At 43.5% G+C, this 12,520-nt stretch overlaps 1 protein-coding gene across 5 annotated transcripts in view; it reads left to right on the top strand.

The window, feature by feature from the left end:
* LOC115207306 (glutaminase kidney isoform, mitochondrial) overlaps positions 1–12,520 on the top strand; it is a 36,318-nt gene that overhangs the window by 14,785 nt on the left and 9,013 nt on the right. For all 5 annotated transcript variants that reach the window (XM_029774291.1, XM_029774290.1, XM_029774292.1 and 2 more), the window contains 7 exons: positions 3,512–3,544; positions 3,723–3,781; positions 3,896–3,962; positions 4,526–4,576; positions 6,092–6,268; positions 7,742–7,873; positions 8,200–8,292. In XM_029774291.1, the coding sequence (XP_029630151.1) occupies positions 3,512–3,544; positions 3,723–3,781; positions 3,896–3,962; positions 4,526–4,576; positions 6,092–6,268; positions 7,742–7,873; positions 8,200–8,292 (612 nt within the window). The remainder of the gene's footprint in view (positions 1–3,511; positions 3,545–3,722; positions 3,782–3,895; positions 3,963–4,525; positions 4,577–6,091; positions 6,269–7,741; positions 7,874–8,199; positions 8,293–12,520) is intronic.

Here is a 12,520-nt window from a genome sequence, read left to right as displayed (position 1 = left end):
TCAGTAGTGTAGTCAGTAGTGTCGTCAGTGGTGAAGTCAGTAGTGTAGTCAGTAGTGTAGTCAGTAGTGTCATCAGTAGTGTAGTCAGTAGTGTAGTCAGTAGGGTAGTCAGTAGTGTCATCAGTAGTGTAGTCAGTAGTTTAGTCAGTAGTGTCGTCAGTAGTGTCGTCAGTAGTGTCGTCAGTAGGGTAGTCAGTAGTGTAGTCAGTAGTGTCGTCAGTAGTGTAGTCAGTAGTGTCATCAGTAGTGTCGTCAGTAGGGTAGTCAGTAGTGTAGTCAGTAGTGTAGTCAGTAATGTAGTCAGTAGTGTAGTCAGTAGTGTAGTCAGTAATGTCGTCAGTAGTGTAGTCAGTAGTGTCGTCAGTAGGGTAGTCAGTAGGGTAGTCAGTCGTGTCATCAGTAGTGTAGTCAGTAGTGTAGTCAGTAGTGTCATCAGTAGGGTAGTCAGTAGGGTAGTCAGTAGTGTCGTCAGTAGGGTAGTCAGTAGGGTAGTCAGTAGTGTAGTCAGTAGTGTAGTCAGCAGTGTAGTCAGTAGTGTCGTCAGTAGTGTAGTCAGTAGTGTCGTCAGTGGTGAAGTCAGTAGTGTAGTCAGTAGGGTCGTCAGTAGTGTCGTCAGTAGTGTCGTCAGTAGTGTAGTCAGTAGGGTCGTCAGTAGTGTCGTCAGTAGGGTAGTCAGTAGTGTCGTCAGTAGGGTAGTCAGTAGTGTTGTCAGTAGTGTAGTCAGTAGTGTCGTCAGTAATGTCGTCAGTAGTGTCGTCAGTAGTGTCGTCAGTAGTGTAGTCAGTAGGGTCATCAGTAGTGTCGTTAGTAGTGTAGTCAGTAGTGTCGTCAGTAGTGTAGTCAGTAGGGTCGTTAGTAGTGTCGTCAGTAGTGTCGTCAGTAGTGTAGTCAGTAGTGTAGTCAGTAGTGTCGTCAGTAGTGTAGTCAGTAATGTCGTCAGTAGTGTAGTCAGTAGTGTCGTCAGTAGTGTCGGCAGTAGTGTCGGAAGTAGTGTAGTCAGTAGGGTCGTCAGTAGTGTAGTCAGTAGGGTAGTCAGTAGGGTAGTCAGTAGGGTAGTCAGTAGTGTCGTCAATAGTGTCATCAGTAGTGTAGTCAGTAGTGTAGGCAGTAGTGTCGTCAGTAGTGTAGTCAGTAGTGTAGTCAGTAGCGTCGTCAGTAGCGTAGTCAGTAGTGTAGTCAGTAGTGTAGTCAGCAGGGTAGTCAGCAGTGTAGTCAGCAGTGTCGTCAGTAGTGTAGTCAGTAGTGTCGTCAGTGGTGAAGTCAGTAGTGTAGTCAGTAGTGTAGTCAGTAGTGTAGTCAGTAGTGTCGTCAGTAGTGTAGTCAGTAGGGTCGTCAGTAGTGTCGTCAGTAGGGTAGTCAGTAGGGTAGTCAGTAGGGTAGTCAGTAGTGTCGTCAGTAGGGTAGTCAGTAGTGTTGTCAGTAGTGTAGTCAGTAGTGTCGTCAGTAATGTCGTCAGTAGTGTCGTCAGTAGTGTAGTCAGTAGTGTAGTCAGTAGGGTCATCAGTAGTGTCGTTAGTAGTGTAGTCAGTAGTGTCGTCAGTAGTGTCGTCAGTAGTGTAGTCAGTAGTCAGTAGTGTCGTCAGTAGTGTAGTCAGTAGGGTCGTCAGTAGTGTTGTCAGTAGTGTCGTCAGTAGTGTAGTCAGTAGTGTAGTCAGTAGTGTCGTCAGTAGTGTCGGCAGTAGTGTCGGAAGTAGTGTAGTCAGTAGGGTCGTCAGTAGTGTAGTCAGTAGGGTAGTCAGTAGGGTAGTCAGTAGGGTAGTCAGTAGTGTCGTCAATAGTGTCATCAGTAGTGTAGTCAGTAGTGTAGGCAGTAGTGTCGTCAGTAGTGTAGTCAGTAGTGTAGTCAGTAGTGTCGTCAGTAATGTCGTCAGTAGTGTAGTCAGTAGTGTAGTCAGTAGTGTAGTCAGTAGTGTCGTCAGTAGTGTCGTCAGTAGTGTCGTCAGTAGGGTAGTCAGTGGTGTCGTCAGTAGTGTCGTCAGTAGGGTAGTCAGTGGTGTCGTCAGTAGTGTCGTCAGTAGGGTAGTCAGTGGTGTCGTCAGTAGGGTAGTCAGTGGTGTCGTCAGTAGTGTCGTCAGTAGGGTAGTCAGTGGTGTCGTCAGTAGGGTAGTCAGTAGGGTAGTCAGTAGTGTTGTGTGTTCTTAACTCTTTGAACCTGATTGTGCCGGCTTTATTGCTCTCCTCATCCTCTCACCATGCTGGGGGACTCTCCTCTCATCCTCACCATGCTGGGGGACTCTCCTCTCATCCTCACCATGCTGGGGGACTCTCCTCTCATCCTCTCACCATGCTGGGGGACTCTCCTCTCATCCTCACCATGCTGGGGGACTCTCCTCTCATCCTCACCATGCTGGGGGACTCTCCTCTCATCCTCACCATGCTGGGGGACTCTCCTCTCATCCTCTCACCATGCTGGGGGACTCTCCTCTCACCATGCTGGGGGACTCTCCTCTCACCATGCTGGGGGACTCTCCTCTCACCATGCTGGGGGACTCTCCTCTCACCATGCTGGGGGACTCTCCTCTCACCATGCTGGGGGAGGGAGCCTGAGATGGGTGGGAGCATCAGTTTAGACAATTAATGTGGCTCTTTGGAGGTGTGTGTGTGTGTGTGTGTGTGTGTGTGTGTGTGTGTGTGTGTGTGTGTGTGTGTGTGTGTGTGTGTGTGTGTGTATGTGTGCGTGTGCGTGTGTGTCGCTATCTCCGGCAGACAGAGAGAAAGGCAGATAGACAGCAGACAAGGTTAACTGATAGGATGTATTATATATAAAGACGGACGGGGCTCCAAGTGGAAGTTAGATAAAGAAGACCAAGATAACCTGAAGGAATAAAGTCTGGATTTCTGCTTACCTGTTCAGAATTCATCTTCAATTGAATCGATATACTGAAATGGAAATTGTTACTGTGTAATACATCTTTGTGAAGTAAACTATCTTATTTATACCCCAATACAGGACATGCATTGACATATGAGATTCAGGGTCACTTGGGCCATCACTGCAATGCTATTGAATTTGTATACCGTAAAATAATGTTATTTCACAAGCAAATCCACCCTATCAATGCTTGATCAGTGATATCTAATGTACTTGTTTCAGACCAGGTTGCTGTTGATTTGAAACAGGTGTACTGTTGAAAGTGTCTGTAAACAGCTGAGACTTCATGAAAATCGTTACCAGTATATTTAAAAGCTGCTATATACAGTAAACACTGTGATAACTGCTTTCTTTTGTCACCGTGTACAATATTAGTAGGTTATCATCATTAATAATCATTAATAATACTATAGTAAAGTTTTCAGCTTCCTGTATTGTATTATAAAGTCCTGGATATTGGGACATCATTAACAATACTATAGTAAAGTTTTCAGCTTCCTGTATCCTAAAGTCCTTAATGAGACTGCTACCCTGTGGTTGACTAAGCTAAAGGCCTTTTAATGTGATTGTCTTTTATGTTGCTTTTACGGTACAGGTATGTTGTTCATGTCTGTTTTCCCTCCTTCTCTGTGTCACTAGCCTGGCTCAAACAAGGCAGAGAAGTTTGACTATGTAAGTACTATACTGTACATGTCATTCCATACATCTCACCTGACATTGACACATATACAATACCGTTTAGTAGAACACACAATACAAGCTTGACACAATACCACGCCACCCCACGCCTGCAATTACCTTGTCTTTGCCATGGAATAATAACTATATATCCGTCGTCCTTTCTCCTCAGGTGATGGATTTTATCAAGAAGATGGCTGGTCAAGAGTACGTGGGGTTCAGCAATGCCACGTGAGTTTTTGCTAATGTCTTAATTTGCCAGAAAAAATTTTCTAAAACAGTTTGTCTTTGTTGCATTATTGATGTGATGTTGTGATGGACTCTTTTGGTCTCTGTGTCTCTCAGGTTCCAGTCTGAAAAAGAAACGGGCGACAGAAATTTTGCAATTGGATACTACCTCAAAGAAAAGAAGGTCAGTAAGGTAGAGAGTGTGGTGCTTGTTTTATCGATTTGAATGAAAATAAAAACCAAAGGGGGACAGTACGGTGCATTCGGAAAGTATTCAGACCCCAGTACTTTTTCCACATTTTGTTACTGTTATGGAGTGAGGGGGTGGGTGTGTGAAGGCCAGTATCATCCTGTTTGTTGTCTACATCAGCCTAATGACACACATCTGAATCTAATTAGCTTGGAGCTTGGTCAGTGGTTGTTTTAACCTGGCTTTGGCACATATACTCCGCGATATGTCACGCCTAAGAACAGCCTTTTGCTGCCGTATGCCACACCCCATCGGGCCTTATTGCTATTATGAACTGGTTTCCATCTGCAGTGTTTTCCACCGTGGGGCAGAAATTATATTATAAACTGGTTTCCATCTGCAGTGTTTTCCACCGTGGGGCAGAAATTATATTATAAACTGGTTTCCATCTGCAGTGTTTCCCACGTGGGGCAGAAATTATATTATAAACTGGTTTCCATCTGCAGTGTTTTCCACGTGGGGCAGAAATTATATTATAAACTGGTTTCCATCTGCAGTGTTTTCCACGTGGGGCAGAAATGATCGATGCACTGGACTTCTACTTCCAGGTAAACGATACATCCTCAAGATAGCACTTTACCACACTGTGATACTGTGATGCTATGTATATGTTGAATATTTCTACTACTATGCATCATGATGATTTATTACTGGAAAATGGCATAGAGCATCACCTCTATACAGTATGTATGAGGAGTCACAGACACTGCAGACACAGGCACCGAGTCACAGACACCGAGTCACAGGCACTGAGTCACAGGCACCGAGTCACAGACACCGAGTCACAGACACTGCAGACACAGGCACTGAGTCACAGGCACTGAGTCACAGGCACTGAGTCACAGGCACTGAGTCACAGGCACTGAGTCACAGGCACCGTAGACACAGACACTGAGTCACAGACACTGAGTCACAGGCACCGTAGACACAGACACTGAGTCACAGACACTGAGTCACAGACACTGCAGACACAGGCACTGAGTCACAGACACCGAGTCACAGACACTGCAGACACAGGCACTGAGTCACAGACACTGAGTCACAGGCACCGAGTCACAGGCACCGAGTCACAGGCACCGTAGACACAGACACTGAGTCACAGACACTGTAGACACAGGCACTGAGTCACAGGCACTGAGTCACAGGCACCGTAGACACAGACACTGAGTCACAGACACTGTAGACACAGGCACCGAGTCACAGACACTGCAGACACAGGCACCGAGTCACAGACACCGAGTCACAGGCACTGAGTCACAGGCACCGAGTCACAGACACCGAGTCACAGACACTGCAGACACAGGCACTGAGTCACAGGCACTGAGTCACATGCACTGAGTCACAGGCACTGAGTCACAGACACTGAGTCACAGGCACCGTAGACACAGACACTGAGTCACAGACACTGAGTCACAGGCACCGTAGACACAGACACTGAGTCACAGACACTGAGTCACAGACACTGCAGACACAGGCACTGAGTCACAGGCACTGAGTCACAGGCACTGAGTCACAGACACCGAGTCACAGACACTGCAGACACAGGCACTGAGTCACAGACACTGAGTCACAGGCACCGAGTCACAGGCACCGAGTCACAGGCACCGTAGACACAGACACTGAGTCACAGACACTGTAGACACAGGCACTGAGTCACAGGCACTGAGTCACAGGCACCGTAGACACAGACACTGAGTCACAGACACTGTAGACACAGGCACCGAGTCACAGGCACTGTAGACACAGGCACTGAGTCACAGGCACTGAGTCACAGGCACCGAGTCACAGGCACTGAGTCACAGGCACTGAGTCACAGACACTGAGTCACAGGCACCGAGTCACAGGCACCGAGTCACAGGCACTGAGTCACAGGCACTGAGTCACAGGCACCGAGTCACAGGCACCGAGTCACAGACACTGTAGACACAGGCACTGAGTCACAGGCACTGAGTCACAGACAATGAGTCACAGGCAATGAGTCACAGACACTGAGTCACAGACACTGTAGACACAGACACTGTAGACACTCTCTATGTTTTAGTAAATAAATGATTTCCTTTCAGCTGTGTTCCATAGAGGTGACCTGTGAGTCTGGGAGTGTCATGGCCGCCACGCTGGCCCATGGGGGCATCTGCCCAATCACAGGCGAGCGGGTGCTGAGTGCCGAGGCCGTACGGAATACCCTGAGTCTCATGCATTCCTGCGGCATGTACGACTTCTCTGGGCAGATGGCCTTCCATGTAAGTCAAACTGTAGTCATATAGTAGTTATACAGTAGTCATATAGTAGTCATACAGTAGTCATATAGTAGTCATATAGCAGTCATATAGTAGTTATACAGTAGTTATATAGTAGTCATATAGTAGTCATATAGTAGTTATACAGTAGTCATATAGTAGTCATATAGTAGTCATATAGTAGTCATATAGTAGTTATACAGTAGTTATATAGTAGTCACAGTAGTCATATAGTAGTTATACAGTAGTCATATAGTAGTCATATAGTAGTTATACAGTAGTCATATAGTAGTCATATAGTAGTTATACAGTAGTCATATAGTAGTTATACAGTAGTCATATAGTAGTCATACAATAGTCATATAGTAGTTATACAGTAGTTAATCAGTAGTTATATAGTAGTTATACAGTAGTCATATAGTAGTCATATAGTAGTTATACAGTAGTTATACAGTAGTTATATAGTAGTCATACAGTAGTCATATAGTAGTCATATAGTAGTTATATAGTAGTTATATAGTAGTTATATAGTAGTCATACAGTAGTTATACAGTAGTTATATAGTAGTCATATAGTAGTTATACAGTAGTCATATAGTAGTCATATAGTAGTCATACAGTAGTCATATAGTAGTCATATAGTAGTTATATAGTAGTTATATAGTAGTTATATAGTAGTCATACAGTAGTCATATAGTAGTCATACAGTAGTTATACAGTAGTTATATAGTAGTCAAACAGTAGTCATATAGTTATATAGTAGTCATATAGTAGTTATATAGTAGTTATATTGTAGTAACAGTAGTCACAGTAGTTATATAGTAGTCATACAGTAGTTATATAGTAGTTATATAGTAGTTATATAGTAGTCATATAGTAGTTATATAGTTGTTATACAGTAGTTATATAGTAGTCATACAGTAGTCATATAGTAGTTATATAGTAGTTATACAGTAGTTATATAGTAGTTATATAGTAGTCACAGTAGTCATATAGTAGTTATATAGTTGTTATACAGTAGTTATATAGTAGTCATACAGTAGTCATATAGTAGTTATATAGTAGTCATATAGTAGTTATATAGTTGTTATACAGTAGTTATACAGTAGTCCTATGATACAGTAGGGAAAGGTATGCTACTACCTATGTAGTATATGAATTTAATGTATTTAAACATGTACTGTACATGTTTTGCATTCTATGTTATGTGTCTTGAATGTAGCAATCCATCACCACATAAAGTTCCCTCTCAGGAAATAAAATATATTTTAATGTCATTGAATTCATTGTGTAATAGCTTAAACTTTTAAAAATGCCATGTATTTATAGTCTTGGTAACGTATAGTTTTGGTAATGTAAACTTTTTAAACATGTATTGGTCAAATTAAGGCCACTTTTTCTTTTGGAGGAGGAGGAGGAGGATTCAACTGACAGTTTTATCATAACTATGTATGGTCCCTGTATGGTTCTTTCTCAGGTGGGCTTGCCTGCAAAGTCCGGGGTGTCTGGAGCGGTTCTGTTGGTGGTTCCTAACGTCATGGGAGTGATGTGTTGGTCTCCTCCTTTAGACAAGGTCGGAAACAGTGTCCGGGGAATTCACTTCTGCCAGGTAACGTTACCAGCTTTATTTCCAGGTGTTATAAATGATAAAATGACTGAATTGCGTGTACAGAGTGAAAAATGCTTAGGTACTCCCTATGTACAGGTTATGAATGTGTTATAAAGTCTATACGTAGGCACCCGTCGATAGTGTTATCACATACATAATGTTTCTGCCTCCCGATGCTGTACCGGAGACTGAACTTTTTGACATGTCTTTTTGACATGTCTTTTTTGACATGTCTTTTTGACATGTCTTTTTTGACATGTCTTTTTGGACATGTCTTTTTGGACATGTCTTTTTGACATGTCTTTTTGACATGCTTTGGTTTTCAGGAGCTGGTGTCTTCGTTTAACTTCCACAACTATGACAACCTGAGACACTTTGTCAAGAAGCAGGACCCTCGAAGGCAGGACGGGGATGATAGGGTAAGGGATTTTGTGACTTAAGTTATAAGGTAAACATAACAAAAAATGTAACATATTTGCTAAAACATACAGTGAGGGAAAAAAGTATTTGATCCTCTGCTGATTTTGTACATTTGCCCACTGACAAAGAAATGATCAGTCTATAATTTTAATGGTATGTTTATTTGAACAGTGAGAGAATAACAACAACAAAAGAAAGAATAAATAGATTAGCATTTTAATGAGGGAAACAAGTATTTGACCCCCTCTCAATCAGAAAGATTACTGTCTCCCAGGTGTCTTTTATACAGGTAACGAGCTGAGATGAGGAGAACACTCTTAAAGGGAGTGCTCCTAATCTCAGCTTGTTACCTGTATAAAAGACACCTGTCCACAGAAGCAATCAATCAATCAGATTCCAAACTCTCCACCATGGCCAAGACCAAAGAGCTCTCCAAGGATGTCAGGGACAAGATTGTAGACCTACACAAGGCTGGAATGGGCTACAAGACCATCGCCAAGCAGCTTGGTGAGAAGGTGACAACAGTTGGTGCGATTATTCGCAAATGGAAGAAACACAAAAGAACTGTCAATCTCCCTCGACCTGGGGCTCCATGCGAGATCTCACCTCGTGGAGTTGCAATGATCATGAGAACGGTGAGGAATCAGCCCAGAACTACACGGGAGGATCTTGTCAATGATCTCAAGGCAGCTGGGACCATAGTCACCAAGAAAACAATTGGTAACACACTACGCTGTGAAGGACTGAAATCCTGCTGCGCCCACAAGGTCCCCCTGCTCAAGAAAGCACATATACATGCCTGTCTGAAGTTTGCCAATGAACATCTGAATGACTCAGAGGACAACTGGGTGAAAGTGTTGTGGTCAGATGAGACCAAAATGGAGCTCTTTGGCATCAACTCAACTCGCCGTGTTTGGAGGAATGCTGCCCATGACCCCAAGAACACCATCCCCACAGTCAAACATGGAGGTGGAAACATTATGCTTTGGGGGTGTTTTTCTGCTAAGGGGACAGGACAACTTCACCGCATCAAAGGGACGATGGACGGGGCCATGTACCGTCAAATCTTGGGTGAGAATCTCCTTCCCTCAGCCAGGGCATTGAAAATGGGTCGTGGATGGGTATTCCAGCATGACAATGACCCAAACACATGGCCAAGGTAACAAAGGAGTGGCTCAAGAAGAAGCACATTAAGGTCCTGGAGTGGCCTAGCCAGTCTCCAGACCTTAATCCCATAGAAAATCTGTGCAGGGAGCTGAAGGTTCGAGTTGCCAAACGTCAGCCACGAAACCTTAATGACTTGGAGAAGATCTGCAAAGAGGAGGGGGACAATATCCCTCCTGAGATGTGTGCAAACCTGGTGGCCAACTACAAGAAACGTCTGACCTCCGTGATTGCCAACAAGGGTTTTGCCACCAAGTACTAAGTCATGTTTTGCAGAGGCGTCAAATACTTATTTCCGTCATTAAAATGCAAATCAATTTATAACATTTTTGACATGCATTTTTCTGGATTTTGTTGTTGTTATTCTGTCTCTCACTGTTCAAATAAACCTACCATTAAAATTATAGACTGATCATTTCTTTGTCAGTGGGCAAACGTAGAAAATCAGCAGGGGATCAAATACTTTTTTCGCTCACTGTAAAGTGAGGTTTAAGTTTGCTTTTGTTATGATGTGTCCTATGAATGGTTATGTAGCTGTGTCCTATTAATGGTTATGTATCTGTGTACCATGAATGGTTATGTAGCTGTGTCCTATTAATGGTTATGTATCTGTGTACTATGAATGGTTATGTATCTGTGTCCTATGAATGGTTATGTAGCTTTGTCCTGTGAATGGTTATGTATCTGTGTCCTATGAATGGTTATGTATCTGTGTCTTATGCATGGTTATGTAGCTGTGTACTATTAATGGTTATGTATCTGTGTCTTATGCATGGTTATGTAGCTGTGTGCTATGAATGGTTATGTATCTGTGTACTATGAATGGTTATGTACTTGTGTTCCATGAATGGTTATGTACATTTTACATTACATTTAAGTCATTTAGCAGACGCTCTTATCCAGAGCGACTTACAAATTGGTGCATTCACCTATAATATCCAGTTGAACAAACACTTTACAATAGTGCATCTAAATCCTTTAAAGGGGGGGGGTTAGAAGGATTACTTTATCCTATCCCAGGTATTCCTTAAAGAGGTGGGGTTTCAGGTGTCTCCGGAAGGTGGTGATTGACTCCGCTGTCCTGGCATCGTGAGGGAGATTGTTCCACCATTGGGGTGCCAGAGCGGCGAACAGTTTTGACTGGGCTGAGCGGGAACTGTGCTTCCTCAGAGGTAGGGAGGCGAGCAGGCCAGAGGTGGATGAACGCAGTGCCCTTGTTTGGGTGTAGGGCCTGATCATAGCCTGAAGGTACGGAGGTGCCGTTCCCCTCACAGCTCCGTAGGCAAGCACCATGGTCTTGTAGCGGAACTGTGTCCTATGAATGGTTATGTAGCTGTGTCCTATGAATGGTTATGTAGCTGTGTCCTATGAATGGTTATGTAGCTGTGTACTATGAATGGTTATGTACTTGTGTTCCATGAATGGTTATGTAGCTGTGTCCTATGAATGGTTATGTAGCTGTGTCCTATGAATGGTTATGTATCTGTGTAATTTGAATGGTTATGTATCTGTGTCCTATGAATGGCTCCCAAGTGGCGCAGCGGTCTAAGCCACTGCATCTCAGTGCAAGAGGCGTCACTACAGTCCCTGGTCCGATTCCAGGCTGTATCACATCCGGCCGTGATTGGGAGTCCCATAGGGCGGCGCACAATTGGCCCAGCGTCGTCTGTGTTTGGCCGGGGTAGGCCGTCATTGTAAATAAGAATTTGTTCTTAACTGACTTGCCTAGTTCAATAAAGGTTAAATAAAAAAAAAAATGTTTTTAAATGTATCTGTGTACTATGAATGGTTATGTATCTATGTCCTATGAATGGTTATGTATCTGTGTCCTATGAATGATTATGTATCTGTGTCCTATGAATGATTATGTATCTGTGTCCTATGCATGGTTATGTAGCTGTGTACTATGAATGGTTATGTATCTGTGTCCTATGTAGGGTTGCAAATTTTGGGGAATATTCAGAGGTGGAAACTTTCCCTGGGAATTAACAGGAATATATGGGAATTAACGGGAATGTATGGGAATTAACGGGAATATATGGGAATTAACGGGAACATATGGGAATTAACGGAAATATATGCAAATTAATATTAATACCATTTAAATGTAGATGGTTTTTGCATTGGATATATTTACCATATCATATGGAGACAGAAACATAAACCTTTTACCTTATCATAAGTAGACATCATTGCAAATTATTAAATCCTTCCAATAGAAATAAAAAATGTATTTACGAATTGAACTTTAATTAAATGAGTTGACTCTTCACATGGGATGATTTCACTGAACAACAAAAGAAAGGGAATATTGAATGATCCCCAATGATCCATCGCATCTCCCAAAAAACGTTTTCAACATTCATCTGTAAAATGACAGACTAGAAACTCAAGCTTTGGTTGTCTTCCTCTCAGGCTTCCATGTCTTCTCCCTGGACCTCCTCAATGTCCACCTCTTGAACATCAGAGGCCTCATCTTCACTGTCACTTTCCAACCTTGTTGAGGATAGCATGTTGTCAGTCTCAAAAAGACCCATTTACCCAGATGGCCACCAATTTTTCAGCCCTTGTATTGGTCAGCCCGTTGCGTGCGTTGGTGTGTGTGTTCCCAAACAAGGACCAGTTGCGCTCTGAGGCGGCTGATGTTGGTGGGATTTGGAGGATGATGGAGGCAACAGGGGAAAGAGCTTCAGATCCACAAAGTCCCTTCCACCAGGTGGCTGAGGAGATATGTTGGCAAGACTGCCATATTGCATCTCCATCCCAAAGCCCTTGCTTGGAAGTGTACATCGCCAGACTGCCAAGAACCTTGCCCTCATCCAGGCCAAGGTGGCGAGACACGGTAGTGATGACACCATAGGCCTTGTTGATCTCTGCACCAGACAGGATGCTCTTGCCAGCGTACTTGGGGTCCAACATGTACACTGCAGCGTGTATGGGCTTCAGGCAGAAGTCTTCACGCTTATTTATGTATTTCAGAACTGCAGTTTCCTCTGCTTGGAGCAACAGTGAAGTAGGCAGGGCAGTACGGATTTCTTCTCTTACATTTGCAAGCAGAGTTTG

The sequence above is a fragment of the Salmo trutta genome, chromosome 14 (assembly GCF_901001165.1).
Source record: "Salmo trutta chromosome 14, fSalTru1.1, whole genome shotgun sequence".
Lineage (NCBI taxonomy): Eukaryota > Metazoa > Chordata > Actinopteri > Salmoniformes > Salmonidae > Salmo > Salmo trutta.
This window is presented reverse-complemented; position numbering and strand designations above follow the sequence as displayed.